Here is a 19,753-nt window from a genome sequence, read left to right as displayed (position 1 = left end):
CCCTCTCCATTTTTGCTTATTTTCGTCACTGTCTTACCGGTAAGACGAACCCTGGAGGGTCACCAAACCCCCAGTACTCAGGTCTCTTCGAGCGAGAACGTTGTCGACGTAATATGCAGGGATGACATTGGTTTTACTTTTGAAACAGTAAGCGCTGGCATGACTAGAAAGACTTATAAAAATCATCAAGTTCTTTAGCATGTATACGTATATTTTGCGCCCACAAAGTGCAAAGTCATGTTGCTAAACGTTTACTTTTTGGACATGACTTCAAGAATTCAAGGATTGACTCTGAACGTTGCTGAACGCTGTACGTATATTGGTATTGTATTTCTGACGGTAGTATGACAGATCAGGCGAAGAATGTCCAAGACCAGAGTTTCATTTTCCAACTTGTGGCACCAAAAGGCCATCGCATTCGATTTCAAAGGATGCGGGTATCAGACTACAGTGTGGACTGTAATTGTTGCAGAACTAAGTCAACTCGGACGGAGGATCTGAATCATCAAGTTTTCGACCAAAGACACCTCGGAACTATGGCTGAATCCAGCAGGAACCAGCGAATTTGGAATGGGTTGATCAGGAGGTGTATTCTTGTTGAATCAAATAATGCTTCACTCAGAAAATGCATCCAACAATACAATTTAAGATAGCTGGGCTCTGCTCTACGCATGCTGAGTTACGTCCTGTCGAGAAGAGATTCATTTTCGATTCCTGTTTAGAAGTGATGGAAAGCTAGAGGTGAGCAGATTTTAACGTGGCAGAAGGGAGTGAAGGACAATGCGAAAGGTTCGGATGCTGTTTGCCTTCAAGAGTGGGGTCCGCGTGGCCTCCCCTGCTTATCTGGAAGAAATGAACAATATGGTGTCCAATCGATAGCAGTGGCGTTCATGTTGACAATTACTCTACAGATAGTCTTACAGTACAGGTGTGAGCACCTTAGATGTTTATGGTAAGTTGGTCCTTGGTCCTCTTCGCTGTCCCATTTTTTCTTTCCATCTTAGGGATTTATTTACATAGATTGATGTGTGGGTACGACAAAGAATCACGGATGCTCTCCGCTGGTTTTGTCATTTTTGATGTTGGGTTGTCTGATCCGTATTACAGATTTGCAAGGAAAGCAGATTCCCGGTGGAATGGAAGGTGCGTAAGCATTCCATCCGAAAATCGTCGGGGTATCGACCTGGTAGCTGTGACATGCAACATCATCGACAGCATGACATCAGTGTTCAACACCGATGCTTCACTGCCGTACAACCATGATTTATTTGAGAGCCTTATTGTACAGAAAAGAGTAAATGTGGCCAGGAGGTGGACTTAGTGATAGCTTACCAGTCGTTTTCCGGGTGATCGGATTTGTGGGAATCAAGTCGGCTAAAGATGTATTGACCATATTTTTACTTTCAGACAGGTTCTTGAGCAGCATCGCTCCTCCAAAAGCCCAGCGTTCTTCATCTAAAGACCTCTTTTGACCGGAGATCGTCATAAACTCTAACAGTGCCTGTTAGAGGTCTGTTAGGTCTTCCTACTAAATTTCACCTCCAAAGTCATTGTTTACAAACTCATGTGAGCTCGTAAGGGTATGTAGCAAGCTGTCGTCTGAGATCACAACTCCAAGTGGTGTAAAACAAGGCCACCCTTTTACCATTCTTCTTCAACTTTGTTTTTGGCATCCTCTTGGAAGCTTTTCCGTCTGCCTCTGAAATTTCAGGGATAGGAATGCGTTCGTTGCCCCCGCGCACGGACATTGAGTTTATGGATGCTGCTTCTTGGTTGTATCCTTCGTAGAAGCAAGTGAACAATTCCCCGATTTACTGTGCACGTCACACCCGCAAAATGTAAAGTGTTGCTGCAAGCCTGGATGGAATGAAACTCAGTGCTCTTGGTTGCAGCCCAGCCATTCATGTTCGGAATGGCTCAGTGTTTAAAGGATGAAGATCTGCGGTTCGAAGCCGTCCTCTGCATCTCGACTGCTCCTGTCTAGATTTGGGTAACCTTGCAGTATTCCAGCCCCATGCTTCCTTCTGGTGGCATGGCAGTTAGGCACCGAAAGCATGCTACAGCTTAACGATTTATGTTTCTATTTTCCCAATCACGCAGTCGGCGTTGCTCGTACGTCCAAGCCACCGCCTTCAGTTCGCAACTGCCCACTTCCCGGTTTCTTCAAACCACGAGTGAATCACTACCAACCAACTGATTATACCATCGCCTCAAATGCCCGCCTATATGCCTCCTACTCTCCCATATCTCGAAGACCGCAACCGTGGCACCTGAAGTCACCGTCCGTAGCCGATAACCTAAACGAAACTGAACTTCAGAGTTCAGATTAATCAAGAGTAGTTTTCGTGACGATTCCCATATCTCTTGACCGCTGGTCGATTCATTTAAAATCCACCCATCCTGCCTCTTTGGTTAGCTGTTTGTTCTCACTGGCGTCGACGAATATCCGGAGGAATCGGCAGTCAAACACCGAGTTTACTCAACATCTTAACATTTTTTACTCAACATCTGTATCTTGCGATCGTAGTTATTGTTAGCGCTGTGCCTGCTACTTTCGGTGGATAGAACCATGTTATGCTGACACCACAGGAACCGTAGGTTGGCATATAACCGTCTCTGTTTTGGAAAAATTGTCGTCTTTCAATACACTACGAAGAATGACGCAACTGTCCGGATAATTGGATTCGCTAGCCACATTGGTGAGTTTAGTCTCAACCAATGCACTTCGCAGGTGTGAAGCGTCTGCCAAATCATTCAGTTGGACCATTCAGTGTACTTAATATTTTTTGGGCATACGATCCGTTTTGGGACCATGTTGTCCACATGCTTGGTGTCTCGGGGCTAATGGATAGAGAAAATTTTGACGCAACATACGTCAGGTACATATCAGCACAGAGCCCGAGTTAGCCCCTTGGTTAAGGCACAGACTTACTCACTGGAATTTTCGTGGTTCGATCCCAACTCCGGCGTCTCGAATGTTCCTGTTTAAGCCTGAATAAACTGACAGTATACCTTAGCCATATGGCCAGATTTTTTATATGAAGATTCGGAAGCCCTTGCAAGGTACTAGGAGCACTCTTGGTTTGTGTTTAGTTAGGCAATTCTCCGAAATTTCTAGTGACCTAATGACATTATTCAGAACTGCATCTTGGGCTGAAGTGAGTGGTATTTTCAATTGAGGCAGACATTAAACCATGTTTCAGAATCTTAGCACCTATTTGACAGGTCGATTATCAGAGGCAGGACCAGTATTAACACTGCATGCACCACACACGCATGAGCTCTTCAGAAATTTTTCGACCTCAGTTACCTTGGTGTTTTGGTGTAAATGACCCAAAGATTGGACATTCAAAACTGATAACTTTCAGCTCAAGTCTCACGGGTCCACGCATTTTCAGGTACCAGATGAGGAATTACTATACCATACATGTGGTAGTGATAGTACTTGACGCAGTCCAGTGTGAATTTACTCTTTGATCTTATTAGCTGCAGCTAAAGGTTTTGGATTTTGTTTCTTTTCAGCGTTTTTTTATTTGGACAAAATGACTGCAGCATTATAGATCATGCTGTTCCATCGGTTGATTAGAATTGCGAGTATTAGGGGCTATGCCCCTTTCTCGTCCAGGCGATCACCTATTAACGCACCGGTTGGCAGTCAGTATGAGAGGCGCACCCGTTTATACTACACCATGGCGCTTGGGGTAGCCATGGTTGGATTTGGATACGCTTGTGTCCCATTGTACAGAATTTACTGTTCCGTGAGTCTTCTTTACTGCATTTCCTGTGCTTAATCACTTCGCCGCATCAAATGTTTCTCATCAGGAAGCAGTCTGTAGCTGTCGTGTAGATCGGTAGAGGGAACTCCAGGATGTATTGGTAGGATTGCTTTGATCTAAGTGCGTATCTTCTGGGACTCGTTTTTACATAGTCTTCGCCTAAATGTGCACGTTCTATGGTACTTTTGATTTCCTTTGGAAGCTACTGGCTTTTCTAGCCCAGACGGCACGTAAATTCCGTTTCGTAATGAACAGACCCTACTGACTACTGATTGCGTTGCGATTGCGTATTTCCGCCATCCTTCTACAGTTTCCTGTGTGATGACGGAAGCCATTGCAATATGTCACGTGACTTAAATTTCATTCTCGTAGTATATATATTGTCTCTTTCGTTTGAAGATCCATATCCTCAGCTGACTGGCTAACCTCTACATCCCCCAAAGGCCTCCCTTTGATCCAACAATTTTGACCACATCGATGAAGTCAGTTAAAAATCTGAACAGTTTCACCTGATTGAAAGACATCCACGTGGTGTGCTGTAACCTGGAATTGAATTTCTACACATCCATTGTACATGTAATACCATGCTGGTCGATCGCATTGAAAATAATCGTTCACTTTAATTGTATTCCAAGGCTTTGTTTTATATGTTCCCAACACTTGGGTGGTTTTTAATTGATTGGGTTTACTTTCCTCGTTCGCGCTGCAGTTATGATCCTAATTAGAAGTCTTACGAATAAACTCATTTCCTATTTGCTTAGCGTTAAGGACTAAGGGATACAGACCAAGGGCAAGCCGCCATACTGTCGTGTCGTCATCGGACTTGTTGCAAAAAGCTCCATATCCCTAGGGAAGGCGGTCATTCATTACCCACGCGTAAGACCGTGAAGACGACTGAGCCTCGTGTTGATGAGTGATTATCAACGGGGTCGATTCAACATCTTTTGCGGACCTCATTCAACACAATTCCGGCACACAAAAACAAATGCATTGGCTGGGCAGTCCTACTTAGAAATGGCGAATCCGCAACTGGGATCAGTTACGTGTTATTTCATGCGAAGCTCCCACGGCACTGAACTTGACAGTGGCTACTTTCATCTACCATTGTTCCGTCGGGGCTTGTCACCTGTGAATCTTTTTCCAACAAAGCTTTGGAGTGGACAACAATGATTCCTTTGGAAGGCGATGATTGGGCAATCAGAACTTGTGGTAATCTCGCTTGCACTTGTACAGAAACTGAGTAGCGCACCGTACCAAAGTGACATTATTCAATCACTCGTATCAAACTACAACACCAACTGGAGAAAAGTTCTTGGGAGACGGAACACGCAATGAGAGCGCCATCGTCAAATTGAGTACTCTAAAATCTTTGTATCCCCCTGGCTGAGCATCACATGATTCCATTCGCACACCCCTACACAAGAAACATTACCAGTGTCGAGCATGCTTTCACTTCTTGGATGGACTGGGTAGCTAAGGTGTGTCTGTCGTAGCCTGCTGGACTCGTGTTAGGTAAAGCTAGTTAAGGATGCTTGATTGAAAATTGACGATGTCTTGCTCCGATACGATTCTCGTATGTGTTTGTTTCACCACCAGTTTAAGGCGTTTGTAACTTCCCTCGATCGCTCTTTTTGGGGCGGCCCATTTGCACATATTTTCCAGTCTTTCTCCACCCTTCGCCCGGAGCTTGTTATCCTGATGGCTGTGGCACAATTATATCATTATCAGCTATAGGAACTGCGTAGTTGCCGTACAGTAGTTACAGCTGTAACGGTTTCGTTCAGCGATGAATTGGGGAGGTGGGGTAGGTAGCTGCACGTTGAAAGCGAGAGCTGATGTAACTGATACGTAGATAAGATACAGGTTTTTCAGTGGAGTTTTAAATGGGGAGATTGGGAGGGGAACTATGCTTTGAAGTCAATAGCTTGGATGCGCGAGCGTCACTGAAAGCGTGACTGGGTCGTCTGACAATGCCTCTAACCATTGATGTCTCTCGTCTCTGGGTCTATATCCAGGTAGACGCCAATGACCAGCGCATCTGAGTTTGCTGGTAATGGCTTTCATACGTTGCTGCCAAGTGATTGACCTCCCATGGCTTGTTGCCACCCGTCGTGAGGTTGTACGGAAAGAACCCTTCGAGGAAGTCGGCCTACTGTATGCGGAACACGTGACCAAGCTAGCGCAACCTATGCAGTAGGATCATTTCACTTATCTACACAACTGTGTACTTGTGTATTGCCGTGGATGCTAACATGCATAATGGTGAGCAAAGTCGAGAATACTTAGAAATGACCGAAGTATGATGCCAACGGTTCAGACTGCGCGAGTTTATAAGCTCATGATTGGCATTTTTATGAACGGGATTTGAACACCATATGGAAGCCTTCAGACTGCCTTGGGGTCCCAGTTATGACTGTCTGTGCACATGTTCCAGAGATTTGGCACTACAAAGATCAAGGGGGCCTAATTTTGTTCAGGAAGGATCATTCATCACTGAAAAACAACGGTGATTGCTGCTATGTCTGTTCCTTCTAAAATGGAATCATCAGTATTTGGTAGCAAGTTGGGCAAGATAATTCTGGTGTGTCCAGACTGTGTTGGTGGAGTGGTAGTAACACGCTTGCCGCATATGTTTGATGTTGGGGGCACTACCGAGGATATATACTGCTGATGAGCTCCGGTGAGATCAAAGCTGGAGCCCAGCGCTTTCTTTTTTGGGTGTACTAATCGGGACAGGAAGATGTGGGTATGGAAGCCAATAATTAGCGGGGCACCCGCAATGGGGATTCGATCTTTTTATCTCTCCAGCTGGTGAGATATTACAACGTGGATGGCGTGTCAACAAAAATCGGAAGCTTGTTCGGACTCAAAGCTTCACCAACAAGGACGTATACCTCGTCGGCCAAAAAACTTTGTCATGTGCTTGAAGCCCCTCAGCTCTGGATGTGGCTTTATACAGGTAAGTATGGGACGTAGCAGACCGCATAGCCAGTCAACCTTTTTGATTGCACTAAACCAGACAAATGCCGCCCACCTTAGCACTGTTGTATCTGCTCAAATTATTTCACTTCAGCTGTTAACATTTTTCAGTGACTATACATGTTCGTGATTTTACCATACAGTGGTCAGATTCTCAAAATTCCCACCTCCCTTTACTTCACACCATATGTTGGATGCCACAGTTATTTCGCTCCTAGTATTTCATCGATTTTCAGCCTAATTGTTCCGACTAGAATGTTTTTTTGTAAAGAACAAGAGATGAATATGTATTTCATCGATTTTCAGCCTAATTGTTCCGACTAGAATGTTTTTTTGTAAAGAACAAAGAGATGAATATTAGGAAGCACGTGTTTGCAAACCTTATGATTCCAATGATTTAGGTACTTATTTATACTGTCAATGTGACTCATTTTGCATAGCTGTTGTGGTGTTCAATGTCTCGGTTTGGTATTTCTCGATCAGTGTTCCCTTTGTTTTTTTTTCTAACGACAGAAAGTCGGGACTGGCACTAACAGTGAATTCGCGCGTGCTAAAACAGAAATTATCAAAACAATGAAACCTGTGAAAGAGCGGCAGATCACGGTCCATTTTTCTGCTGATACACATTCGAAAATGGCGTGGAAATTCAAACCAGTTCAAAATGAGGTGAACATTAATGGCGTTTACCGGTTTCTATCGTGTCCGCATCAGTTTGCCGTAGCTAATGCTTTGAGCTTTCGCAGGAGTCATTTTCAAGGTTTCTGTTGCACACCACTGAGCACGTAGTTTTAATGACAACAAACACACTAAAACCAACAACCATGGGTAAATGAATACCTATGAGGATCATACACCATATTGTGGTGTATGTAGTTCGGGTGTATTAAATAGTGCACCGGTGATCACGACCGACAGCTGAACAATCTGAAGGTGGGCGTTTTCTAATCCGTCCTTCCTCGGAGCAGGTAAGCATTGCTGTTTCCTCGAATACGGAGGAGTTAGTTGCACCTGAAAGACTACTGTCCCATAATTTTATCACGGTGGAAAGTATGGCTTTACTCCCAGACATCCTTGATGTTCGATTAATCTTAGTGCGGGATTCCCCGCTCTTCGTTGGACCTTTTGAAGCTGGGTTGCACTTGTATCACTTCAGTATCCGACTACTTCAGTAAGGAAGCAGCTTCAGTTCGGGATTACGCAGCAAAACTCTTCAGCAATTCTCCCTTGGAACGACTGGTTTTAGTTGATCCCATCACATTTCTGTCATGAACGCTAGAGAATGGATTACCGGAGCTAGAGCAATTTTTCCTTCACTAGCTGGCTACACCGACTCTCCTTTAACATATACATATCACGTTAAAACGGATGACTGGTCACCCTCGGAATGACTTTCCGAAGAACCAGGATGGTAGGCATCGTGCCTGTTTTGCGGGCCTTCTCACCGTCGGAAATAACATGAACAGTTTATTCTTGGTTTTGTACATTCCGAAACGTCTTTCTACGTCATTTTCCGTTCAGCGATGAATTGGGGAGGTGGGGTAGGTAGCTGCACGTTGAAAGCGAGAGCTGATGTAACTGATACGTAGATAAGATACAGGTTTTTCAGTGGAGTTTTAAATGGGGAGATTGGGAGGGGAACTATGCTTTGAAGTCAATAGCTTGGATGCGCGAGCGTCACTGAAAGCGTGACTGGGTCGTCTGACAATGCCTCTAACCATTGATGTCTCTCGTCTCTGGGTCTATATCCAGGTAGACGCCAATGACCAGCGCATCTGAGTTTGCTGGTAATGGCTTTCATACGTTGCTGCCAAGTGATTGACCTCCCATGGCTTGTTGCCACCCGTCGTGAGGTTGTACGGAAAGAACCCTTCGAGGAAGTCGGCCTACTGTATGCGGAACACGTGACCAAGCTAGCGCAACCTATGCAGTAGGATCATTTCACTTATCTACACAACTGTGTACTTGTGTATTGCCGTGGATGCTAACATGCATAATGGTGAGCAAAGTCGAGAATACTTAGAAATGACCGAAGTATGATGCCAACGGTTCAGACTGCGCGAGTTTATAAGCTCATGATTGGCATTTTTATGAACGGGATTTGAACACCATATGGAAGCCTTCAGACTGCCTTGGGGTCCCAGTTATGACTGTCTGTGCACATGTTCCAGAGATTTGGCACTACAAAGATCAAGGGGGCCTAATTTTGTTCAGGAAGGATCATTCATCACTGAAAAACAACGGTGATTGCTGCTATGTCTGTTCCTTCTAAAATGGAATCATCAGTATTTGGTAGCAAGTTGGGCAAGATAATTCTGGTGTGTCCAGACTGTGTTGGTGGAGTGGTAGTAACACGCTTGCCGCATATGTTTGATGTTGGGGGCACTACCGAGGATATATACTGCTGATGAGCTCCGGTGAGATCAAAGCTGGAGCCCAGCGCTTTCTTTTTTGGGTGTACTAATCGGGACAGGAAGATGTGGGTATGGAAGCCAATAATTAGCGGGGCACCCGCAATGGGGATTCGATCTTTTTATCTCTCCAGCTGGTGAGATATTACAACGTGGATGGCGTGTCAACAAAAATCGGAAGCTTGTTCGGACTCAAAGCTTCACCAACAAGGACGTATACCTCGTCGGCCAAAAAACTTTGTCATGTGCTTGAAGCCCCTCAGCTCTGGATGTGGCTTTATACAGGTAAGTATGGGACGTAGCAGACCGCATAGCCAGTCAACCTTTTTGATTGCACTAAACCAGACAAATGCCGCCCACCTTAGCACTGTTGTATCTGCTCAAATTATTTCACTTCAGCTGTTAACATTTTTCAGTGACTATACATGTTCGTGATTTTACCATACAGTGGTCAGATTCTCAAAATTCCCACCTCCCTTTACTTCACACCATATGTTGGATGCCACAGTTATTTCGCTCCTAGTATTTCATCGATTTTCAGCCTAATTGTTCCGACTAGAATGTTTTTTGTAAAGAACAAAGAGATGAATATTAGGAAGCACGTGTTTGCAAACCTTATGATTCCAATGATTTAGGTACTTATTTATACTGTCAATGTGACTCATTTTGCATAGCTGTTGTGGTGTTCAATGTCTCGGTTTGGTATTTCTCGATCAGTGTTCCCTTTGTTTTTTTTTCTAACGACAGAAAGTCGGGACTGGCACTAACAGTGAATTCGCGCGTGCTAAAACAGAAATTATCAAAACAATGAAACCTGTGAAAGAGCGGCAGATCACGGTCCATTTTTCTGCTGATACACATTCGAAAATGGCGTGGAAATTCAAACCAGTTCAAAATGAGGTGAACATTAATGGCGTTTACCGGTTTCTATCGTGTCCGCATCAGTTTGCCGTAGCTAATGCTTTGAGCTTTCGCAGGAGTCATTTTCAAGGTTTCTGTTGCACACCACTGAGCACGTAGTTTTAATGACAACAAACACACTAAAACCAACAACCATGGGTAAATGAATACCTATGAGGATCATACACCATATTGTGGTGTATGTAGTTCGGGTGTATTAAATAGTGCACCGGTGATCACGACCGACAGCTGAACAATCTGAAGGTGGGCGTTTTCTAATCCGTCCTTCCTCGGAGCAGGTAAGCATTGCTGTTTCCTCGAATACGGAGGAGTTAGTTGCACCTGAAAGACTATTTTCCCATAATTTTATCACGGTGGAAAGTATGGCTTTACTCCCAGACATCCTTGATGTTCGATTAATCTTAGTGCGGGATTCCCGCTCTTCGGTTGGACCTTTTGAAGCTGGGTTGCACTTGTATCACTTCAGTATCCGACTACTTCAGTAAGGAAGCAGCTTCAGTTCGGGATTACGCAGCAAAACTCTTCAGCAATTCTCCCTTGGAACGACTGGTTTTAGTTGATCCCATCACATTTCTGTCATGAACGCTAGAGAATGGATTACCGGAGCTAGAGCAATTTTTCCTTCACTAGCTGGCTACACCGACTCTCCTTTAACATATACATATCACGTTAAAACGGATGACTGGTCACCTTCGGAATGACTTTCCGAAGAGCCAGGATGGTAGGCATCCTGCCTGTTTTGCGGGCCTTCTCACCGTCGGAAATAACATGAACAGTTTATTCTTGGTTTTGTACATTCCGAAACGTCTTTCTACGTCATTTTCCCGAAAAAGGTGCCTCTTGTTACGACAAGAGGAATCTAGGAATAGGGTGACATCAGCTTAGCTACTGAAGATCGTTAAGAAAGGTCGAAAATACAGCTAGATTTTACAACTTCTTTGAAAACGATTACTTACCGAGATGTTACAGTGGGAGGCGCCTATTTTTAGAAGGCGCAATGAAAGGGAACATCAGATAATCAGAAACAAATGCTCCCATATCTTGACAATCTTCCGAACTGATACAGTGAGTCGAGTAATACTGCAAACGGTAGATTCTGTTAAGGTTCTTTTGAGTCTCGCGTCAACACTGACTTAAGTTACATTATGAAAACCTTTTCGGAGCGGGAGACGGAACGGAATCCAGGAGCGATCAACTCAAAGGGGGGGTAGACCTCTTGTGTATCAATAGAAATGTGAATTAATTTCGGGTCATTTCATGAAATTGGTGTAGTCAGGACCTCTCTGATGTCCGCCGATAATCCAATGCTGGCAAAAACAAAGTCAAGGTCAAACTCAGAGTTTTCACAGGAACGTAGGGTACCACTAAAGTGTACTTTTCGTTAAACATGCACGTTTTCACCATACTACTAGTACATATAGAATGATGACTCATTTGATTGTATTGGACTCTTGACTAATATATGCGATTTGTGAACTGAACCTGCCCCCCTCTTTTCTGTCGTAACTGTGTGTGTCGCACAGTTGCGCAGTTTCGAACAGTACAATGCGACAAACTTGGCTTGCCTCGCTCCAAACAGACGTCGTACATAGTTGTGTTATTTGCCCGGTCACCGATATAACCTATATGTCCGGTCTGTTTGGTGCAGGAATTAGAAAAAGGTGTATAGTTCGGAGTGGATTGGTTTCCCTGTAGGAACTGGATACTCGTTTACTTATGTACGTTAGTGGAGCGCTAGTTCTCAGCACAGTTGGTGCGACCAGTGATGATTGGCCAAAAAGGTAGCAACTTTGTGGTGCATTTGGTTTGATGAGGCGGCAGGATAAATTGTGAGTACGACAGACACCTTACTGTGCGCCTTACTGTGTGCTACTGCGTGCCTCACTACTTACTTGAGTGTCACTCTCCTGAAGTCCACAAACGCGTTATTGTTCCCTTTCTAAGTTCACTGGTTTGCACCGCTACCCTACGCTTGAAAAATCATAATGGAGCCCATTGATGACCGTCACGTTGGAGCTGAGCTTGAATAGTTCCAGTGGGGCCAGGTTACAAGGGCCACAGGACTGACGATACGACTGGTTCTCATGTGACAGAATTTCGCGTTTCCGACCATGAGCTTGTTGACCATGTCTCAATTTTTCTTGTTTCGGGGATTGTTGTTCCTAAGGATTTTGTTGTTTTGAGTGTTTTGCCGCAGTGAACGATTACTAGAAGGATTTCGTTTGAGTTTTCTTATGGGGACGGCTGCCGTGTCACTGTAATGCATTGAAAAGGCCACATGAAGACACTAGCTCCTCCCAAATTCACGGGATTCACGTGTGTTATGCTTTCTTTCAGTTGACTGTTGTCCCCGGTGAGACAGCTCTGGCCTTTTACTCTGCTGAAAATCCCACAGATCGACCAATTATTGGGATCGCAACCTACAGTATAGTGCCAACAGAAGCATCAAAATATTTTAACAAAATTCAGGTGAGTGCTTCCTTGTTATAATTCGGCGTCAATAGATTCAGTTAGGTTATGGGGCTTATACCTTACTATGGTACTTCTTACAACACCGAGTGTTTTAAGTCGCTGACTGACGCTTTAGGTTATCGTAGGCCTTCTCCTCCTCTTCCTCCTCAGAGAAGGAGCAGGTTTACAATCAACTGGTAATACACCGCTTTAACCCCTAGATAATAATGCTTTAAAGCACATGCGCCGGGAGCATGACATAGTGCCGCTAAACGAATACCCTTAATTTCACCATCCCCATTAGTGACAACCATGGCAGATGTGGGTTTTCATCCTACAGGCATAAGAACGCTGTCTGAAAGGTGTCAGATTCCTGCGTAAGTAAGAGCTTTCGAGTGACCTGGTTACGGTTTTCTGTGGTTTTGTCCCCTTATCAAGTGTTACTTGTTGGACGTTGTTGAGTGGATAAGGTTGCGATACCTAATTTAAACTCGAATATAGTTCAGTTCACTTTAGTGGCAGTAGACCATGAATGAAGGGCACGTTGGTTCTAGCTGCTGCAGTTACGGTCACTAGAAAATGAAAGAGGGAGATGTGGCCAAGCATTTCAGATGACAAGCACTTGGTGTTCAATCCGCCTAGTTGTTTGAAGAGACAAGAAATCAGACGAGTATTCATTGAGGGCGATACGTTTGATGCATGAGCAGCGCTGACTGCTTGATTGAGCCATTTCTGTCAGTGTCGTTGGCCATTGATGACTTGAGTCCCGGGTTCCTCATCTAGAGAGGCGGCAATTGTCAATCTGAGTGAGTTTTCTGGTTACTTTCGTACTTCGCAGCTAGCTCATAACCCACCCACCTCTCGGTCGCTTCCGCTCAGCACTGGGTTGGGTAAAAAGAGTTCTGCGAGGTTGGCGGTCCTCCGGCATGTGAAGTATGTCTTAACCAGTTTAACCCATGAAATGTGAGTAGCCCAGTCATCGCAGAAGAATTCCTTATCAAACCCAATCTTGCATACCTCATCTTTCCCACTCGTGCAACTCTAACACACACTAAAACCATAGTGAAACGCTGCTTTCTACCAAACAGCCCTATAGAAATTTAGTGGCAGATACAGTGTTTTTGCCGCCGAGTTATCGGTCTACCCTAAGAAAGCTCTGCTCTGTAAAGTGCTATCCCTTTTGTTCTCCAAGTAGGATTATCATAAGTAGGAGGACTACTGTATTTCATTTTGATGAGAACGAAATTTTCACCAGTTCACAGCAGCTTTCTTTTAGGTTCATCTAATCGTTATTGGAACTTCATCAAAATACTGGTCACTAATTGGAAACTTTTCAACCTACATTGTCAATACTGATCTCACAGTCTAAGGAATTTCATTGAACTATATCCGGTAGTATCAGGTCCCGCACCATTGCAATCGGTATTCTCCAACAAAATTCTGCTACAAAATTGACCCGAACACTCACACGCGGATCGCCGAACTGTTGGCCGTGACCGTCGACGTATCACTTCGTACGTCCCTAACCTTGTGTTGATTCAAAACGCATGCGCACAGTAGCATTAGCACAGAAACCCGCATGTACTGCTCGTTTCCTTGAGTTAAGGCAGGTCCGGTCACACGCGGAAGGTTCCTAAACATAATGTCGGTGGTAAAAAGCTCATACTGGTACAGTAATACTGTCCAACATATGCGAGCCTTCGAATTCAATATGCAACCCAACATTCCACTGCGTTTGTGAATAGTAACCTATCCTTCCCTGAAGAAGGATGCAATATCATTCCGACGCATTCATGAAGGTAAATTTGTAGATTTAATTTGGGTTAGGAGGGACGTGGACCAGATAAAGCTGTCTCAAAATGCTGCATGTCAGGTTGGGAAGAAGTGAAATGAAAATGAAATCGTCAGCATATGTAAAAAGTCCATCCAAGACACCAAAATAACGCCTGTAAATATAAAAGTAAGATTGCATCTTGAAGAACGTCAGTATATCATGGAAGGATGTCGAGAGGATTGCCGTCAAACCTGTGAACTGGTAACGTAAGAAAAAACAAGCAATCAACCAGCCAAGTGGGGGAAAAAGCGCCCAGTAGGACGAAACTTATTGAGGATTTCTTTGTCCACGGTGGGAAACGTCAAAAAAATTCCAAGAGAAACGTGTGACAATAGGATTGTGTTTGTGCGAAGACGAGCAGGAAATTGAACAAGGGAAGCCGCAGCATCCGGCCTACAGCAACTGGCCTTACAAGCGAAATCGTAAGGGCATGAGAAGGAAGATGAGTGAGTAGGAATATCACGTAATACCATTTCCACGATTTCGAATAAATCCAGTGGGGTGATGTTTTCTGCCAGTTTTTAATGCAGGCTTAACACACTCGATCCTTAGACGCACGAATGCGGAGAAACTGGTGAGAGGCAATAATTCTGTGTCGTATAGTCTCACTCAACTCCTGAGCACGAAATTTGAGCCGTTAGTGCTGGAGGATATCATCAGTCGACAGGATTTGGGTATCAAGTGGATGTTGTCATTTGGAAAACGAAGGAAGCTGGGAAAATTTAAGGGCACAGTGGAATCGTCTGGAAACTACATTTAAGAGACTCGAATGCGGAGAGTCCGCATTTATGGACAGCCCTGCACGTCCTTTCATGAGTTCAGTCTTATCACTTCGTACAGGAAAGAATACCTCCGTTTCTTTATTTCTTGTATGTATGAATTAAGCTAATCTGTGACAGTGCGCTTCCACATGTGTAATAATGATATATTTTTTTAGGATGCGTAGAGATGCACGGAACTAATCAACTCCTTTGGCGAAAATGACTTTTCAATGGAAAACTTGGTAGTGTAGATTGGAGGCTGTTGAAGAAATCCAAGTCGAATGAGGATGCGTCCCATGTGAGGGATATGAGCTTAACTGGGAGTGATAGAGCTACTACTGGAGCTTTCAACAACGCGAAGCCCCTAGGGGTAATGCGGCGTTTAGAGACAAGAAATGTGATACGAATCGGGAGATTTCATGAGTATATGACCAGATCGAATCCCATCCCTGTATGACTTTTGAGCGAGATCACGGAGACCCGAAAAAAGAAAAGATTTGAGAATGACCCTATTAAGGTCCCCTGTGATACAAAGATCTCCAGTAAAGCATGACGCACAACTAGGAAAGTCGTCCACGATTTCACCCAGGACAATGTGCAAAATGGTGGATAGGATTTTGTGGAAATAGGCTGAGAATCCTGGTCCACAAGATACCATCAAACACTCAATATCACCACAGTAATATTGAGTGAGCGAAACTAAGGAGACTTCCACGCGTTCATTGTTCTTCAGAGCACAATCGAACCGGAAACAGATGTAACAATGAACAGTTGTCAAACTGGTGTCACAGTAGTTGTCCAACAATGATTCCTGGGTCGTCGTTACCTTTCAAGTTTTGTGTAGAACCTGTCGCAAATCGTCAACTCTTGTTTTTAAGAATCCGCTTTACATCAGTAAATGCGGTATGATAAAAGACGTCTTCGATACGGGTTTACTAAATAGCCTGTGGCGTCAGTCACCTCTATCACCTCGGTGATTCGCACCACGGACGGCTTCGGACGGGAAGAAATTCCGGGTAAAATCTTGTGATCATATCCAGTCCGAGAGAAAAAAGTTACGACTTTGACGGAAATCTACCTTCGGTTGAGTCCGGATGCGATAATAGCAATCCTTCCACAGACCTCTTTTTTGTGCACTTTCCACCTGTCTATACTTGTCGTTCCAAGCATGCGTTGTAACATGATAATCGACACTTCAACGTATAAGGGGACCAACGTATTTTCAGAGGTCCGGATATTATAAGAAGTTAATTCTTTCACTACACATTCCAATATGTTGTTCTGACAAACCTGTCAGTTTATTGTGCCTGCCCTCTTCATTTATAGTGTTTCTGCTTCGAGGAACAACGACTGAACCCACATGAGCAGGTGCGTCATGTTTTGTACCTTCTGTCACATTGAACGATCAAATTTGGGCCATGAAGGCTTCAGAATGTTCTTCATGCTGCTAGAGTTCCGTTGTTTATATCCTCTAAAACTAGCGGCTTTATGCCTCGGTGTTTCAGTTAATATCATTGAAAAAACTTGTTTTGGTTCTTTGTGTATTGGCAGCATGTTGTTTGGGAAAAAACAGAACACTGTTTCACACTGAATTAGATCCAATTTTGTGGTATCTGTGGATTCGATTCCTATTTTTGTGGTACATTTTGCTCCAGCAGTGCTTTAAGTCTGGGTTTCACCTGGAAGGTTTGGTGTCCAGGGTCCTCGCGAATGTTTGGGTTTTCTGAAATGGTATCCACTAATTGTGTACCATTTTGGTGCAAACAACGAGTTGGTAGTAATTCCAGTCCACCCTCAATGACAGACCATGGTCCAGATGACAGTTAGTACCTCAAGAAAGTTTGCAAAGTGAGTAGAATAATGGTAATTCAGCAAGATCTTGGAAGACTGCCAGCTTATCGGAAGGAAGGTGGTACACTGTGAAGTGCCGTCTCCAATGTAACCATTTACGTATTGTACTGGTAGAAATAGTTTGTACAATCGGCCTTTTCTGTCTCCTTTCATCTGAACGCTAGTAAAGATCGATTGAGCAATCGAACAAACTACAAGTTAGGTTGATTAAACCATTCTTAATGGCATTGGTAATTTTCCCCTAGGTTATTTCTGCCGTAAGCTTGTTGCTCAGTATAAAGGCATTCTTAGTTATTCAGCTGACGCTTGATGGCACCTTATTATTGATCGTTTTTTGAAGGACATGGAGTTTCTACACTTTTTATTAAGGCTTTCTTCCATCAGAGTTGTATGAAAGGTAACCACCAGCATGTTTTATTGGTGTATTTCTATCATTGATGTGATATGATACGATGTTAAAGCGCAAACGAAAAACATCCTCAAAAACAAAAGGAAATCATGAAGCAACCGAGAATCCCAGTTTCATGCATGAAATTCTACGCAGCAGTTGCGATAAAGACCGTGGGACAAACTCTGAAAAGTATCCATCGGTAGGTAGGATCTAATCCATTTGACCAACCTTGGGCGTGACACCAGTTGGTATGTGGCCGGGGCCGTCGAGGCATTGAATCGTATGGAACAGTCGATCTCAGCTACGGAAGCATTGCGGACCCAATATGTAACTGGTAAAATCTAAGTTCTCTCAATCCGCTTCTACGCTCACTCACAAAGCTGGGTGATGTCGGAACGCGTATCAAGCTTCCGACGAACCGCAGTATTGGTTATATTCCCTGTCACAAACTTCCTTCGGTAAGTGAAGCCAAATTTCAATGTCGCCGCCACTGAGTTTGATCGTAATCGGTGAGCTGTGTGGTGTAGGATGCGTCTTCTAAGACAGATATAGATCCTATTTTGGCCCGTCGACTGCAGTCAGCACATTTTTGACGTTCAAACCAATATTAACGAGTTAACTACCACTCAGGACAATCTCAGCAACTTGCGGAAGGTTTTCTGTTTTCGATCGGTAGACAGATGTCGGGTGATAACCGTGTCTTTCGGTGATATTCGATTGGTCTGCCATCCTGCCAGCAACGTGTTTAGTCCTGTTCAGTAATCAGGTTCTGATGTCTGCGCCTTGAGACTGCTGGAGACCAGATACGAAAATGAGATGGTTGAACTGGTTCTCCATCAATGAGCTGAGCTTCAAACACTGGTATTCCTGACAAACGCGACAAACTCGTCAAGACTACTTTGATGCATTAGTAGCGGATGTTGAACAGCGGCGTTTGATTACTGAATACATGTGATAGAGTTTGACCATTCCACGAAAGCAGAGATGATATGGCAGCCCGAAAGAAGTGAGGTTTGTGACTATTAAGGCTCCAGTATGCGGTTTTTGCGGCAACAGTCTGACTTTTCATCCGACATTGAACTTGGGAAAGCCAATTTTAAACATAGCTTCTTACCGCCTGAAAGATGAGTTGGGAGTGTGGCCAGAAAACAGCTAAATGTGAACTCTGTGCTTGAAGCCGCGGTTGCACTATAGACAAATTGGGCCTGCTTGTACTGATCGCTGTTTTCTGGATATTCAGCCTCTGAGTCATGACTCGATGGATTCAGTTTTCTCTCCGAGCTGCTTTTGCTGCTCCTGCGCCTAACCATGAACGACAGTACGGTATTGGCATGAGATTCCGCCCAACAAACACTGTGTTTCGGCAACGCACCCGATATCCCAAATGGAACAACACGAATACGCAATTTACGAAATGAAACAGTGGATCCAAACAAAAAATGGATACTTAAAAGGACTTGATTAGGCGCAAGATGGCTAGGCCGTAACGTAACGCCGATTTTGAATATATCAAGTCATACTGAGTTGGGTCAATTAGAAAATGTTTGGAAGTGATTGAGAAGCCATTGTCTCAGGATAATTTGGCAAACAATCGGTGGGTTTACAGTTGGGCAGCCTTTCGCCTTCGACACAAAAGCTTCAAGCCAAGCGGTTATCAGCAAACAGGGATAATCAACAGGAATAGCTTAGATCCGAATTGAATAGACGAGGCCGACTAAAAGTCCACGCAATCCCATCCCACCTCCAACCAAATTGCCGCAACACTTATAAACCCACACAGACCAACAAAGTTTACCGGTGACTTTGAATCTGTTGGGGCGCCCTCAACCGGAAGATCAAGGACTCGAACCCGATCAAAAATGATTCTAAATCCCTCAACTGATTAACTGTAAGATTTAGGCATCCGTACTAACCGACAAAAATCTCTAGCCGAAATTCAACACTCAACTGCCGTACTAACGAGAAGAGATTTCGGTTCTCCGTATGCCCGTAAATTGGCCTGACGAGGCTTATGTCAACTATAAGCCCACCCATTGTTTACCAGGCCCCCTGAAACGAAGTTGGAACCATTCGATAATCACCGTCACCGACAACACACCGGTGTTGAAAATCGATGACCCACTGCCTTGCGACCATAAATTTGATGCCTTATTGCTGTGATATTTAAATACGAGGAACCATTCATCCAACAATGCACTGACGATGTCCAGTCAGTCGCAAACCAGCTGTCACACTGAGTTAACGGGTTGAAAGCAGCCGCCTGCGCTCGAGCAAATAATGTTCCACAACACTACAAGAGATCCCTTGGTGATGGAACGGTTGTACATATTCCCTTGTGAACGCTACTGGTGGGCAGATATCAGCAAGTCGCACCATACACG

The 19,753-nt window shown here is 44.2% G+C and overlaps 1 protein-coding gene across 1 annotated transcript in view; it reads left to right on the top strand.

Moving 5' to 3' along the window:
- Window positions 1–929: 929 nt before the first annotated feature.
- Window positions 930–19,753, top strand: part of T265_05439 (hypothetical protein) — a gene marked incomplete at both ends in the record, with an annotated part of 19,510 nt that continues 686 nt past the window's right edge. The window contains 5 exons of the mRNA XM_009170446.1: window positions 930–952; window positions 3,523–3,758; window positions 7,269–7,472; window positions 12,422–12,553; window positions 16,457–16,498. Coding sequence (XP_009168710.1) covers window positions 3,564–3,758; window positions 7,269–7,472; window positions 12,422–12,553; window positions 16,457–16,498 — 573 coding nt within the window. The remainder of the gene's footprint in view (window positions 953–3,522; window positions 3,759–7,268; window positions 7,473–12,421; window positions 12,554–16,456; window positions 16,499–19,753) is intronic.

Source organism: Opisthorchis viverrini, assembly GCF_000715545.1.
Source record: "Opisthorchis viverrini unplaced genomic scaffold opera_v5_103, whole genome shotgun sequence".
Classification (NCBI taxonomy): Eukaryota; Metazoa; Platyhelminthes; class Trematoda; order Opisthorchiida; family Opisthorchiidae; genus Opisthorchis; species Opisthorchis viverrini.
This window is presented reverse-complemented; position numbering and strand designations above follow the sequence as displayed.